The 15,480-nt window shown below is 42.1% G+C and overlaps 1 protein-coding gene across 2 annotated transcripts; it reads left to right on the forward strand.

Moving 5' to 3' along the window:
• The first annotated feature begins 5,447 nt into the window (after positions 1-5,447).
• Positions 5,448-14,858, forward strand: SLC25A29 (solute carrier family 25 member 29). Of its 2 annotated transcripts, XM_027637807.1 has the most exons (5): positions 5,487-5,537; positions 7,176-7,219; positions 9,245-9,279; positions 11,798-11,881; positions 12,496-14,858. In XM_027637807.1, the coding sequence occupies exon 5, from the start codon at positions 12,529-12,531 to the stop codon at positions 13,243-13,245; it is 717 nt and encodes a 238-aa protein (XP_027493608.1). In that variant the 5' UTR covers positions 5,487-5,537; positions 7,176-7,219; positions 9,245-9,279; positions 11,798-11,881; positions 12,496-12,528; the 3' UTR covers positions 13,246-14,858. The 2 variants fall into 2 exon arrangements, with proteins under 2 accessions (XP_027493607.1, XP_027493608.1); XM_027637806.1 differs by lacking the exon at positions 9,245-9,279 and having other exon boundaries at positions 5,448-5,537.
• Positions 14,859-15,480: the final 622 nt, after the last annotated feature.

Here is a 15,480-nt window from a genome sequence, read left to right on the forward strand (position 1 = left end):
CCTATAGGCAGCTTTTTATGATTTTTTGGTCTGTTCATTTCTCATCTGCTTCCAGGGAAGCACCCAGGGATTGGCTATGTATTGTATTTCAAACAAAGCACAAGACAACTGACTATGAACAGGGACAGATTCTTCCTCAGAGTGAACATAAATGTTGTGGACTGTTTCGTGTGCAGGTTATGCTTCTTTCTCTTGCCTTCTCCAACAAACCAGTAACCCAAGCTAAACATATACATGACATCATGTGGAGCAGAGGCTGAGACAAACAGCAGAAGGTGCATGTCAGAACTTGGCCACTTCTGCTTAAAATAGCAAGGGGCAAGCTTTCCAGAAGTTATGTTTGCCCAGTAATAAAAGTGTTTCCATTTAACCAGGATAAGGCATGGAAAATTGGAGCTGCACCAAACTTTTCAGGGCACTTCACAATTTAGAACACGGTAAGCCACTCCCTCTCTGCAGCACCTCTCGCAAGCTCAGCATTTCAGATAGCAGCTTGATTTTGAGACATCTGAGCCAACAATGGATATTTGATCACAAGCCATTGCCAACAGATTTTCTGAGTTTATCATAACTCCACATTTCTGTTCCCTTTCTACTTCATTCTGCCTTTGACCTTTCACTTCATGTTTTGTTTACCTGCAGTGTTTATTCTGCCCTGCTGCTTATTCTCTGCCTTATTATGCTCCCTTTCCTAGTCTCCTGATTCCCTTTCCCAGGTTTCTATTTGGGGTTACCCTCTCCCAGGTCTTTTCCGGGTTCCATCAAGGGCAGCAGACAGCTGACAGGGTCACTTCCTGCCACAGGAATGAAGTGAAACCTTCTTGGCTATCTCACCCCTCCAGCATCCTCTGCAAAGCCTCTTCCACCTGAATTGCCACCCCTCAGACCTAAAAGACAAAGGGAACAAAAGGAAGAGGTTCTTTGAAGGATAACATTAAATTATAAGCTTTTCTCTCAGACCTGTGGCAGTGCACCTGCCATAGGTGCTAGTAGACTGTACATGTTTCCCAAGCTGCCATTAGCTCTTTCTTTTCTGCCTTCTTTATTTGAGGAGCCCACACATTTCACCATCCAGCAGGGAAGCTAAATGCTCCTAAAGAAGAAGAAAGCAGGGAAAGCACAACCCCTCACTCCAGCACTCTAGGAGATGTATCCCAGCAGTTGTAAGTTGTAGTTGGAACAGCCTCAGCAGAATGAAAAAAAAAGGCAGTCACAGCTGAGAAGTAGCCTTAAGGGCATAAGAGTCCCAACAGGCCTCTGAGTCACGCTCTGAGACAGAGCCATCACACATCAACAGAGTGGACACAAGATCAGACACAGCTTTTGAAATATCTAGAAAAAACAGCCTCAGCGAAGAGAAGAACCATTAAATCTGTGTTTCCTTCCATGTCACGTTAGGTCTCCTCTCTCCAAAAGTATATCTGTACCGCACACATAAGGCCTTGGATCAACAGGCAAAATGTCTGGTCTGAGAAATACTACCAAACTGTAAGAGCTCTTCCTTTCCTTAATCACAAAGCTCCTGTGGAAGCCACACACAAATACAAACATCCATATTGACTCACTGTCCCGCCCCACACACAAACTTAATAAACTCCTCCACATTTACACAACATTGCCTCACAAGTGTAACTTGAACTGAAAACAAAACAAAACCCCAAGCAAGAAAAAATGAACAAAAGAGAAACACTCCCCAGTGAGACTAAAGCCACGCTCATTTGTTAGTGAAACAGCCTTGGACATCTCAGACTTTACACCAATGAGCCCTTGATGTTCTCTGCGCTAGTATATAAAGTGCCCTGTCTGAAGCACTCTAATGCTCAGTAGCATTGAATAAAAACCATTCTACAACATTGAATAAAGCTTATTAGGAACAGCTCAAGCATACAGGAACAAGACAGGCCTTAGGAGATTGCAGCAACCTGGGAGGGGCTGCACAAACATCAACAGCAGGAATAGAATTCAAGTGATCTTGACAAACTGGAAATACAATCTGGAAAAAACAATTTAGCATGAACAGCTATGAGTGACTATAGAAAAAAGCTGAAAGATCAAAGTAGGGAATATTGTGGCACACAGTCGATCTACTGGAAAGGATCTGGAGCACATCATGTGTCAGGCTGCCCATAAGTGAACAATATCATGTTATATGATGTTATGTTATGTTATGCTATGTTATGTTATGTTATGTTATGCTATGCTATGCTATGCTATGTTATGCTATGTATGTCATGTTATATTATGTTATGACTCCTACAAATATCTTATCTCGTATTCCGTGTTGTCTCCAAATACCCAGGGTAATCTCCCGGCACTCACTTAGCAAGGCCTTAGAGCTCAGTTCAAGGAACTCCAGCTGAAGGAAGAGAGGGGTAAGAGGATTCAGAGATCAAAGGATATTAATTAATATCATTCACAGAAAAAAAGACTAAGATTGAAACTATCTTCAGATAACCTAAGAAGTGCCTACAAAGAGTGAGGAAATGTTTTCCCTGACCATTGTGGGCAAACATTAATTACAAACCACTTCTTGTGGAGAAGGTAACTCCTCTGAGGCAAATTGCTTGTGAGTTCAGAGGATTTGAATAACAGATTAAAAACACTTTGTCCAGGAATGTTTTGGTCCAAGATGATCCTTCCAAGACTTGTGCTGCAAGGTAGATGCATATAACATCCAGATTTTCACCTGTAGGGATCTGGACATGGCAGGTAGTAGTTCTTCCCATGAATACCAGAGCAGACAAGATTCAGTGAGAGAAAGTCACTTCCACTTATACTTGGATAAAATGTTTAAGAAAAACAGACTGATGAGGACTTCTTGTCTGATCTGAAGTACTGGCTGCAGGAGTATGAGTTCAGTGAGACCTAAGGTTTCTATTAGGAGGTAGATGATAGAGTAGGAGTGGGCAGCCCCCAAGGCCATTTGGCTGTGGCAAAGGGCAGGACCAGCCTACCTACCTGCTCCCTGATACCAAATGGTTGTTCCCAGGTAGGACAGATGTGTGAATCAGGAATCCCAAAGCACTCTGGAGACACCTTAGTTCTTGATTTGATTTAGCAGCTTTTTGGGATGAGAAGGAACCTATAGGAGCACTAGGTTGGAAGAAGATATGGGGAAGGTTAGGGATTCATTGAGTGCTTTGCATTTCCATCTTGTCAGCTTATTTATTGTAATGATGGTCCAAGAGCTGCTAAATATGGGACAGGTTCTCAGGTTTTTTTCTGTAGTAGTTTCAGACCACTTTGTAAGCTTCCTTGTCTTTGTCCATTTGTTTGTGTGCTTTCATTGCACAGAAGGTAAAAGCTGGCTTGATTTTTAGTATACTATTCCACTGCAAGATTTTATTGACTTTGTATTGAGCTGCTACACCTAGAAAATAACTGCCATACCATGGGAAGCAATTAAAAAAAAATCCATCTGCTTTTCCATTCTGTTTCTGGAATTTACCCTCTAAAAACTGACTATGCAGGCCCTGAAGATCATGTTGCTCTAAGCAAAGCTGGAATAGGCTACTTATTGTTCTAGGCCACTGGTATTCCCCTTTCTCAGACATTGCCTGCAGAAATAACGAACAGCTTAAACAGGGCTCCCTTTTCGAAACTGTCAACAACTTGAGTTCCCCATTTAAAGGCTCTGGCACTGGGGCACCATGAAGCCAGGCAATGTTAGCAGGAAAACAGAGTTAATAAAGAACAAGAAAAGCCTGTGGGAAGGGGAGAGGCCTCTTCTGCAGGGTGAAGTGCAGCCGTGTTGTATAAGACTGAGATCCAGGGCTCTGCCAAGCTCCACAGGTAGCAAGATTCTGATTTGTGGCTTTGACTATGAGAGATAGGGTCTCATGCTCAAACTTCCCATTGTGCCATGGGGGCAACAGTTGGCTCAAAGCCCATATTTGTTGGTGCAACCCTTCCTTCCTTCTCTGGCACAACACTGGAGGGAGGTGGAGTCTGGTTATATAATCCCAGAACAGTTTGGGTTGGAAGGGACCTTAAAGATCATCTAGTTCCAACCCCTCTGCATGGGCAGGGACACCTCTCACTAGATCAGGTTGGTGAAAACCCCATTCAATTTGGCCTTGAACACTTCCAGGAATGGGGCAGCCACAACTTCTCTGGGCAACCCGTTCCAGCACCTCCCCACCTTCCCAGTAAAGAATTTCTTCCTAATATCTAATCTAAACCTGCCCTCTTCTAGTTTAAATGGTTAGTCTTTGTTCTATCACAACAGGCCCTGGGTAACAAATCTCTCTCCAACTTTACAAACCCTCTAAGTGTTGAAAGGCCACAATAAATGGGATGCATTAGGAAGAGCATTGCCAGCAGTTTGAAGGAAGTGATCCTGACCCTCTACTAAGCCCTGCTGATGCCACATCTGGATTACTGTGTCCAGTTCTGGGCTCCTCAGTACAAGAGAGACATGGAGCTCCTGGAGCAGGTCCAGCCAAGAGCTACAAAGTTGATCAAAGGACTGGAGCATCTCTCTTATGCGGAAGGGCTGAGGGAGCTGGGCCTGTTCAGTCTTGAGAAGAGACAACTGATAGGGGACCTCATCAATGTCTCTAAGTATCTGAAGGAAAGGTGTCAATGAAATGGAACCAGGCTCTTCTTGGTGGCCACAGGAAATAGGTCGAGTCAATGGGCAGAAACTGATGCACAGGAAGTTCCTCCTAAATATGAGGAAGAACTTCTTTACTGAGTGGGTGACCAACCACACACTGGAACTGATTGACCAGAGAGGGTATGGGGTTTCCCTCACTGGAAATTTCCAAGAACTGTCTGGACACAATCCTGTGCCATGTGCTCTGGGATGACCTTGCCTGAGCAGGAAGGTTGGGCCAGATGACCCACTGTGGTTCCTTCCAGCCTGACCCATTCTGTGATTCTGTGAACAAGGTCTCCCCAAGAGCCTTCTCTTCTGAACAGCCCTGACTCTCTCATCCTTTGCCCATAGCAGGGATGCTACAGGCATTTCATCCTTATTAAAAGGTGGTCACCTCCAAAGTCCTCACAACATCAGCTCCACAGGATTTCCAACCACCAGTGCCTCCCCAAACCACTCAAAACAACTCTGGCAATATTGATGCTCTGCTGGAGGGATACTCTGTCCCCTCTACCCCCCAACCACCACCTCTGCAGCCTCCTAAATTTTTTCCAGCCTTTACTTCTGGTAAAGAAGCTGCTGCTGAAAAAGAAGTGACAGGTTGTAGGTTGGAGGGGAGGGAAGGGGTCAGAAATGCAGAAGGAGCGCGCAGCGCTGGACCGCCCCCATTCCCTGCAGCCGCATCCCCGTCTCGCCCTTTGGCCGGAGCGGCCCCCGCGCGGCCACCAGTGGATGGGGGCGGCGTGGGGGGAGTTGTCCCATCGCTCCCGCCCCTGTTGGCGGGGCCCGGCCCCTCTCGGGCGGGGGGGCGGACGATAGAAAGGGCGGGCGGCGGGCGGGCGGAGACAGAGCGCGGAGCGGCGGCGCGCAGGGCTGGACCCCGCCGGGACACACCGTGCCGGCATGGCTCTGGATTTCCTGGCGGGGTGCGTCGGCGGTGAGTGGCGGCGCGGGGGGGGGGGGCTGCAGGAAAAAAAAATTATGGGGAAGGGGGAAAAGGGATGAAAAAGGAAACGAAAGGAGAAGGGGGGAGAAGAAAATAAAAATTAGCGCAAAAGGAAAAGGGGAGTATGGTGCGAAAAATAAAAAGGTGGCAAAGGGAGAAAAGGCGGAGATTGGGGAAAAAAGCGAATTTTTTTCTTTAATGCGGAAGAAAGGGAGGCAGGTTGGAGGGGAGGGCTGGGCGCGGCGCTGTTATTTTGGGAGCGGAGGATGGTGCCGGGCGCGATGAGCGCGGCCGCCCCGCTGCAGGTGGGGGCCGAGCACGGTCGGGAAAGGTCTTGGGGGATTCCCCTGTGGTTCCCCTGTGGCCGGGGGGTGCGGGTCGTCCCCTCCGCGACCGCGCCGCAGCACCGGCGTTTGCCCAAAGGAACTGGAAGGAATGGGGGTGGGAAGAGGGGCCTGGGGTGAGCGCAGGGGCAGCGGTGCGGTCGGGAGCCCTGACCTGGACACACGGACAGCCGGGGAGCTTTAAGATGGAGAGGAGGAGAGAACGCGTGAGGCGCGTTCTGCGCTTCCCGGTGCATCTGCCACCGGCCTGCTGCCTGCTATTTTTAGCAGCTGTTAAATTATCTTCAGGAGATTTATTCTCGCTTCTTTTCGGGTATTTGAGCTTGTTGTTCTTCTTGCCAACTTGGCGAAGAGATTTTTGGTTTTTAATTTCTTTTTTTCAGCCTCTCTCTGACTTCATCCTAGTGATCCTTGCCTTGCCGGGGATCCTGCGGGGTCAGTTGTGCCAGTGGCCTTTCCATGCCGAACAGAGTGCACAGCACTGTTTTTCTATCTTGGGCTATCTTACCGCTGTGCTGGCCTTGAACAACATGGACTGCACCATCCTGGGGTGGACACTGTATCTGCCACATCTTCCTCGGGAGAGGGACGGCAGCTATTTTTCTGCAAGCGTGGGAAGGCGCATTGAAGCTCTTGTACTTCTCGCTGTTGTCAGTGGTCATTAAGGATTGCTGGGTCACAGAAACACAGATCCAGAAGATTCATTGCTTCAGCCTGTGTGCAAAATGCCTGTATTCAGATTGGTGTAACTAATAGGCCTGCATGTGACTTCTGTAAAGTCCTTTAATGCTAGAATAAAGCAAAGGTTTTTGGTAATCCTTGGTCCTGCTGCAGGTGCTACTATCACATCTGGAAAGGCTGAGAGCAGGAATGTTCTTCTGCCTTTAGAGAAGCTTACCTGTTTTCTGTGCCTGCAAAGAGTGACATGTACCTGAAACATTGAGCTTCAGAGGAAACCTGCATTTTCTACCTGCTGGACTTGCCTTGGGCTGAGGCCAGGAGTCACAGCTGCACATTCCGTACCATGTGACATGCTCTGTAGTCACACACCTCAACCCCTGCCTGGGGCTCAGAAGCTTGAGGAGAAGCATAAAGGCACCTAGTACTGGCCTGAAGGACTGAATTGTAGATTTCTTATCTTCTGACTTGATAGGATGCTCTTTACCTGGTCTGTCAACAATGCTGTGCACTTACACCTCAGGCCGGTGGTCCTTCTTGTGCTACTGTAGCCCCAGACCCAGGAAGAAAACTCAGAGTAATAACCATGATATTTATTTTGTTTCAGGTGCTGCTGGAGTGCTGGTAGGACATCCCTTTGACACTGTTAAGGTGGGTTGATTATGAAACATTTTTGCCTTTAAGTAGAAAACTTAAAGTTTCTCCAAGGAGTGGGAGAGGAAAAAAATTCCCCAGACACTGTAGGAGCATAAATCTGTGTGGGAAAGCTTGGAACAAGCCTCCACAACCTGTTTATAGATTTTTCCATCTACAGCTCCTCAGAAATGAAAACCCAGTAACATGACAAACCTTGACCTAAACTGCAAGTTCATCAGTGCAGTAACAATATTGTATTTGGAAATACAATCTTATATTTAACCAAATTTTATTCTAAGCTTGCTTCTCTGCAGCTGATCAACACTAACTGCTAGAACTGCCTCTCCCTGCATTTGGAACTCAAACATACTTTGTTATTAGGTTGAAAGATTGTATTTTGTTGTCCCCTCAAGCTCTGCTACTTACTCCTTAATTTGTAGCACCAGCCAAAGGGTGTAAGTGAATAAAAATCCAAGTATGAAGCTTGTCTGGGGGCTTTTTCCTCCAAGTATTATTTTTATAACTTTCCAAGTTCAAATTGATTTTCTGATCATCTGTTAATTGTGTGTGTTATGCATACTTCAGCTACTTCAAACATAAGATTTGAGATCTTCTAAAGGATCCTCCAACTAGGGCTCCCAGGAGTCCAAACCCATCTTTCAGAATGGAATGACAATTTAAGTCACCGTTTGGCAGCCTTGTCCAAAGTCCCCTGCTGGAAGAATAGAAGAAAGGATATCAATATATTCCCTGCTAAATTAATATACCCGATCACTTAACTTCAGCAGACAGCCTGCTGTGCACTACACCTATATTTGGAATACCTTTACCCTGCTGAATTTAGATATGCAAAGGTCATGGGCTGATGAAAGCCATCACCATGTTCTGTATCCTAGCACATGGTTAATTCAATACAGAATTCCCGAGCTAGTGGTCATTACTTCTCTTTGCAAGCTTGCAGTGGAAGCTGCTCAAATAGTAAAGTCTGTCGCTTTGTCGTTCAGAATATGGTAAATTTGACTGTTAAGTAATTCAGCTGAATTCTAGTATATATTTTCCGGAATGGCATTATCCAGACTTGCACAATTTTTCTTATGATGGTACAGGGCCAGCTGTCTTTTTCTCTCACCCCCAACCTGCCAAGTTTCACATACGTAACTGAAGGTGATGGGTCACTTCACTGAATCCTGCAAAACTGCAAAAATTCTATGCTCAAATTAAAGTTAATTATGTGTAGGGTTTTGGGGGGTTTTTTTGTTTTGTGTTTGCTTTTTGAAGTGGAACAGCTTCTACTGCATGAAACAACATTTAACTGTCTGCAAAAACTGTGGCTCCCGTGCTAGTTTCAGCAGATGTATTATTGCAAAATAGATGTATTGGCTTTGAAAAAAGCATCTTGCTTTACAATAGAGCAAATAGTTTGTTTCTGGATGACTCTCCATGTTTTGTGAAATCTAGTGTGGTACATGATATTTTTATATCCATTTGAAGGTATTATAAGCAATCTATTTTTTGTTAGAGCAAATACTAATATTTCTGTTATTAGCTGGCACAGTCATCACTGTAGTGGGAAAACTAACCAGCCTTTAAGGGAAAAAACAAAAAACAAAACAAAACATTGCATAACTTGTGTATGTATATGTGTTAAAAATTAACTCTTGTTATAGTTCTGCAGTGTTTAAAGGGCTAGCTGGTAGTCAGCTTAGACTGTGCATTTTTAATATAACTGAACAATGGGAAAGCTGCTTAGATAAGCCAGAATTTTACTTCTGTCTTGGCATTTAAGCTCTTTTTTGGTTTTTTTTGGCTGGTACTCATGTTTCACAGAGCGGGGAGGGGGATGGTGGGACACACAGGGAGAAAATTAAGCCGGTGAAGTCACCCTGCGAAACCTGCAACTGAGCTGATCTCAGAACTGGCAAATTGCTTATCCCTGGTTTGTTGATGTAATGTATAAAATTGCTTTTTTGCTTTTAACTGCCTTTACTTTCTGAGCTAGGGGCTGTCTTCATTAACAGCAAAAGTGTTACTTTGTTGTAGATGACAGATAAGCCTCATCACGGGAGAGTTACCTAGTAAGTATAGCCCAGGTGAACACTTCTGTTTCTCTCAGTCTTAATTTATTCCCAAATGTATTAGTTCAAGTAAAGATCTGAAAGACTTACGAAGCTTTTTCCCCTTTTAGTTTTAAATTGATGTGTCCCTCTTCTACAGCTATGGCATGGAGGGAGCGGGGTTTGAATATCCCTTTTTTTTTTTTAATGTAGTTTTATTCTTTCTGCTATGCATTTCTGGCTGTATACAGTTCCACACACAGTGCCTCTAAAACTGAATCTCAGGCACACTGTTTTTGAGATCTTACCCTCTACATATCTTTGGAGGATGTTTTCATTGCTAAAACACTTCTAAAGTCACTTATTTCCCACATTATTAAACTCTTGGACTGTTTGGGGGATGTAGTGGTTTGTTTAGTCTTCGGTACCCTTATGCAAGTCTTAAATTATGTGAAACTAGTGTGTATTACTATTCAACCTAAACACCTTAGAAATGGTCGTTTCCAATAAGAAGGAAGCAAGAATATAGGCCAATGAATGGAATAGAAGGCTAAACTTCATACATGATTCATCCTTCCTGTAGTTGTACACACTACAGAGCTTGTTGAATATGGCATTAATATGCATGAAATAAAGTTTATGTGCACTCACTGCCTTACACAGCAGCTTGCTAATGAGGGTACCTCGATGTGACCAGCACTGTGCTCAAGAGAAAGAGACATTTTTCATTCTTAGAGCTGGAGAGTCAGTACTCTCTAAATATTTCATCCTACAACAGGACTTAATCTGTTAATATTTCACAAATCATTTGGGCAAAAGTGAGAAATTCAACCCATATATAGAATATGACTAATTCTAAACTACTAATTCTAAACTACTAAACACAAGTGTGTAGAAAAGATGAAGTAAGAAGGTTCCGAAGCTGCAAATCTCCCCGAGCATATCCATGTGGAAGTCCACTAACTTCACAGATGAGGTTTGAAACAATAGTAGTAAATTATAAATGGAGTAAAACCTTCATTTGTGCAATTGTGACAGCTTGTTAAGATTTATGACTTTGTTTGTGAACCTGCTTCTTTAACAGTTTTGACAATCTGCCCATCCCCCAGACGTCCCTTTAAATAACAAAGGATTTATTTTCTTTGAATGCTACCATAAGACTGCTTTTAACCCTAAGATGTTGTAAGACCTGTGAGGATCTCAGCCTCCCAGTATGCTAGCATACACTAATGTGTATGCTAAAAAGATACTGAAAACTAACGTTTTGATTTACAAAGCATAAAATATGGGTAAGAATATTTAAAAAAAAGATAATTTATTTTTCCTTCCAAGAAAGCTAACATGAATATAGCATCTTGAAAAACCACCTCCACAATCCTTTTCTAGACTCACATCTTACAGGTCTTTCATTGTTTTGGTGGTGGTTTTCATTACCTTAGGCAAAAACAGATAAAAAGATCTTAAGTTCAGGAATCTTTCACACAGATACGATAATCTTCTTTTTTTGCTCAGAATAACAGTCTTGAAGTTTTTTTGCCCTGGAGTTGCAGCAGCATAAATGGTTGATAAGCATCTTTTCTGAAGAACATTGCAGCCCTCCATGCTGGAGATCAAAGACAGATTTATAACTTTATCAATGCAGTGAAACCAATTTATTGAGTTTATTGCAGTGTAGGGCTTTGCATAAGCTAAGTACAATTGACACTTTTTTAACCATACTGAGGGCAAATTAGCATGAAAAAATAGAATTGGACTTTTCCATTAAAGGTTTAAAAACATCCAGAAAATGCCTGTCTTCTAAGACCACCAGTTACAGCAGCATCCATCTGTCCAGTAGAATGTACTATTTCAGCTTTGGAAAAGTTAATTGATTACTAGCATTAAAGGTTTGAAGCAGCCACACCCTCATCAATTGCTTGTATTCAGCAGGTTTAAAAAAAAAAAACAGACTAAAATTTAAAAGGACTAGTGGCTTTTTATTCCTTCTCTTATGCAAAGACAAACATCTTAAGAGACACTGCCCAGCTACCCTCTGAATAAAAAAAAAAATCAGATCTCAATGAATGGCCCAAATTTGGTAACCAGATATACCATGGGCGTTTTGAAAGTTTCCATTCTTTTAAAACTATCCTTATTTCAGGACTGACTTGCAAATAATTTTTTTTTATAAAATTCTCTCAGGTTTGTACAGATATTCCTTAGTGTGAACAGAATTATTCCTGGCAGCTAAAGAAAGTCCCTATTGTAGCCCATACTGGAAAACTTCTATTTGAAATTCTAGATAACAATGCACCTTTCCACATACTGGTTTTCTGATACTCACAAGAAGTTAATAATCCTCTTACTTTAATGTTTTCACCCCCCCAAATTAATTCAAAACACACAAGATTTTGAAATGATTTTGCCACATATCTAGTGTCCAGCCCGTGTTCTTGCATATCCATTGCAATAGCAAATTTCCACATAGGTACAAGACACTAGTTTACCCACTAGGCTGCTCCTGATGTACAAATCAGTATCTCACACAACTTTTTTATAGGTTCGTCTACAAGTTCAAAATGTAGAGAAGCCTCTCTACCGTGGGACTTTCCATTGCTTTCAGTCCATCATAAAACAAGAATCTGTAAGTTTTGCATATTTTTTTATCTTTGTATATTTTGACTCAAAAGAGTGGGAGAGCTGTTAAAAAAAAAATTACAGATGTTGAAGATCAAGAGATAAAACTTACTCTGAACCTCACCTAAGGGAGATATTGTAATCAGAAGTTTGCCAGAAACTTTGTGAAGAGTATTACTAAGTTGGTATTTCGAAGTTAATTTTTTAAATAAAATAATAAGTTATTTAAATAACTAATTTTCTGAGAACCCAAGCAATCAGAGCAATGAGTGAAGAGATTAGTGAGGTGTTGCTGAAGCTTTAAGATCTCAGCTAAAAGGGTGGCTTCAGGCTTTAAGATACTTTAAAAAAAAAGTATAAAATTTGCCAGAAAACTTTTCTCTTGATGGACTAAGATTATTTTAGGGATATGTTCAACTATATATTTGTACTACTGAGTTGTTTAGTTGTTTGTGCCCTAGGAAGAGATGAAATTTCTATTACAAAGCAAGGTGGTTCTGATCTTCTGGCCACTGCTAGAAAGTTAGGGCACAATGGAGAGCCAGAAAGGCCACATTCTGCAGTTTCAGAAGGTTATCAACACCACTGTTAAAAAGCATTTTTCCTTCCTTTTTCCGTCAGGCTTTTGGACTCTATAAAGGTATTGGGTCACCAATGATGGGACTTACATTCATTAACGCGCTTGTGTTCGGTGTACAAGGAAACACACTTCGTGCTCTTGGAAAAGACACTCCATTAAACCAGTTCCTTGCAGGGTCAGCAGCAGGGGCTATCCAGTGCATCATCTGCTGTCCCATGGAGTTGGCAAAGACAAGAATGCAGCTTCAAGGAACAGGAGAATACAAACAGAAAACGAAGAACTACAAAAATTCTCTGGATTGTTTGATCAAAATCTATCAGAAGGAGGGGCTGAGGGGAATCAACAGGGGCATGGTCTCTACATTCATACGAGAAACTCCAAGCTTTGGCTTTTACTTCCTGACCTATGACTGCATGACTAGGTATTTAGGCTGTGAAGCTGAAGACAGTTACGTTATTCCCAAACTGCTGTTTTCTGGAGGAATGTCGGGAATTGTGTCCTGGCTCTCAACCTATCCCATGGATGTGATCAAATCCCGACTTCAGGCCGATGGGGTCGGAGGTGTTACACAATACAAGGGCATTATGGACTGTGTCAGAAAGAGTTACCATGAAGAAGGCTGGAGGGTGTTCACGAGAGGTCTCACTTCCACACTTCTCCGTGCTTTTCCTGTCAATGCAGCTACCTTTGCTACTGTCACTGTGTTCCTAATGTACATGAGGTCAGACGACAACATTCCTGAATGTGAACCAGATCTAGTAATCCATCAGCCTTCCAATTTGCAAACTTAATCTGTTTGTTCTCCTCATCCAAAGCCCAGCTGGTTGGGTTTTGTTGAACATGAACATTTGACCTCCACAAGTAGTGTAGATGTATGCTATCTGTATAAAGAATTCCTAAATGTCAAATTAGGATTTCATCTCACTACTTGTATAAACAGCATCCTGCCTTATTCAGGACTCCATATCTAGTAGTATTCAAGTCAGACGGGGACCTGCCTTTAGAAAGTTATTGTTGTGGCTCCAAGAAGAGGATCTGGAGAATGCCATAGTACCAGAAATTGTTTTCTTCCACTCATGTTCTGAATGAATGAGTTGAGTTGAATGCAGAAATTTTGTCATGAAAGAAATACTCATTTTGTTTGTGACAGGAGCTAAGTACACTTAAGGTGAAGTAGGGGGAATAAATTAAATTTTGGAGGCATTTTGCAGGTAACCCCGAACTGTTTAAGACATGGACTAGCATTCAGTTAGTCATGTGTTTTACTTATCCTCTGCTTTTATACATCAGTGGTTTTAGTAGCAACTTTGTTCATACTGATTTTCAAAAAAAAAAAAAAAGAGAGAAAATATTTGTATTTAAGCTACTCCCTTACCTTTCAGCTTTGAATAAATATCTTAAGCACAAAGTTAGCATCTGCACTCAAATGCACTTGTTCCTTTAAATCTCAAGGCTTGTAAGGATTTAGGGAAATTCAAATCTAGTAAGACTGATGTTGTTTGCCTTCACCTCTGTTTCTCCTTTGGTGGGTGCATGGACCGTATTAAGTTAGTTCAGCCCACATAGACTTTGTTCTCCAAAGTTAATGCAACTTTGCACCACTTCTCCCAAAATGCCCCATAGCAGCCAGTGATGTACAGATGTCAAAGTCCTGCTTGTGGTATTGCACAAAATGTTTGTGGGTGCAATGTTAGCTTAGCAGCTCCAAGTACCATAGAAATACATATTTAGAACTAGAGGTTTCATATCTTTTCAGAAAATAGAGGTGTAAGTGTCTGAAATGGTTGCTGTCCAATACACTTGCATTATGAATTGAAACAATACTGATTTTTATGTATTTAGTTACAGTGCTACTGGAAAGAAGACTGGAAAGGGTTTTGGAGAATTTTCTTGTTACATTAATCTGCTGTGATTATTTTTTTTTTAGCAGTCTGTTCAAGAAGGATTGTATTAGTCAAAGAGCTATAAACAGTTATTTAAGATTTGAAAAAAACCCTACACATATTTGGCACAAATAGCCAGAAGGAAGGAGTGCATGTGTGTGAGCAATGTTTTAAAAAATATCAAAGTAGTTCAGTAAGTACAACTTGTTACACTTTTGGTTGGGACAAGTGCAATATGTGTTTAATTTATATGAATTTTCTAAAGAAACCTTATGTCATAGCATTTTGCACTGTAACAAAATATGCTGGAGAAACCTGTAAAACTGGTATGTCTCTTTATACCTTGGAGGTATGATGGATGTTCTAGTGCCTACTTGCACTGAGATTCAAATTGAATGTTAAATTTATCTACTAAGCTGCATATGCACAACAACTCACAGTAAAGACCATTTACACCTTTGTACAGTAGACTGTAATTATTGTATATAAAATTGAAGAAATAAATTTTTTTAAAATTTTTACTTTGGTTCTCAGGGGTTTTTTTATGTTTTACTCAGATGCTTCTCTGTGTCAAATAGAGCTTGCAAGAGGGTGGGGTTTCTCTTTTTCTCAGTAGAAACTTGTTCCCATCTGCCTTCCATTCACTACCAGGAAGGGCAGAGTCAATCAGTTCACTGGAGTAAAGAAAGGAAACTGCCTGGCCTCACTTCTTCAAACTGACCTTTCTGCTGCTAAGAGAACAGTCCTGCTTTTAAAGCCAAAGAGCTGGTGCTATGCTTAAACCCTTCATATTCTGCATTTCTTTGATTTAACCAGTGCTGATCAACAGCAAGGCTGTACAACTGCTGAAGACAAGTCTTGGGTCTCTGAGGAATCAAGAACTGTTCATACCTGACTCAGAAGAATACTTGGCTCTGTGATGCACAGTTTAGCAAAAAGTTTTGCAGGTTGCAGCTTTTTGTTTTTAGACAGTGCAACTAGCCCAGAAAGACCATCGGTATTTCAAATAAAAAGCCACACAGGAAAAGCAGGATGATGATGACCTATTAAAAAGACCTCTCCTTGCTGATCATAGAATGGTTTGGGTAGAGACCTTAAGGATCATCTAGTTCCAATCCCTTTGCCATGGGTAAGGACACCTTC

The sequence above is a fragment of the Corapipo altera genome, unplaced genomic scaffold, assembly GCF_003945725.1.
Source record: "Corapipo altera isolate COAL_440 unplaced genomic scaffold, ASM394572v1 23, whole genome shotgun sequence".
NCBI classification, from domain to species: Eukaryota; Metazoa; Chordata; class Aves; order Passeriformes; family Pipridae; genus Corapipo; species Corapipo altera.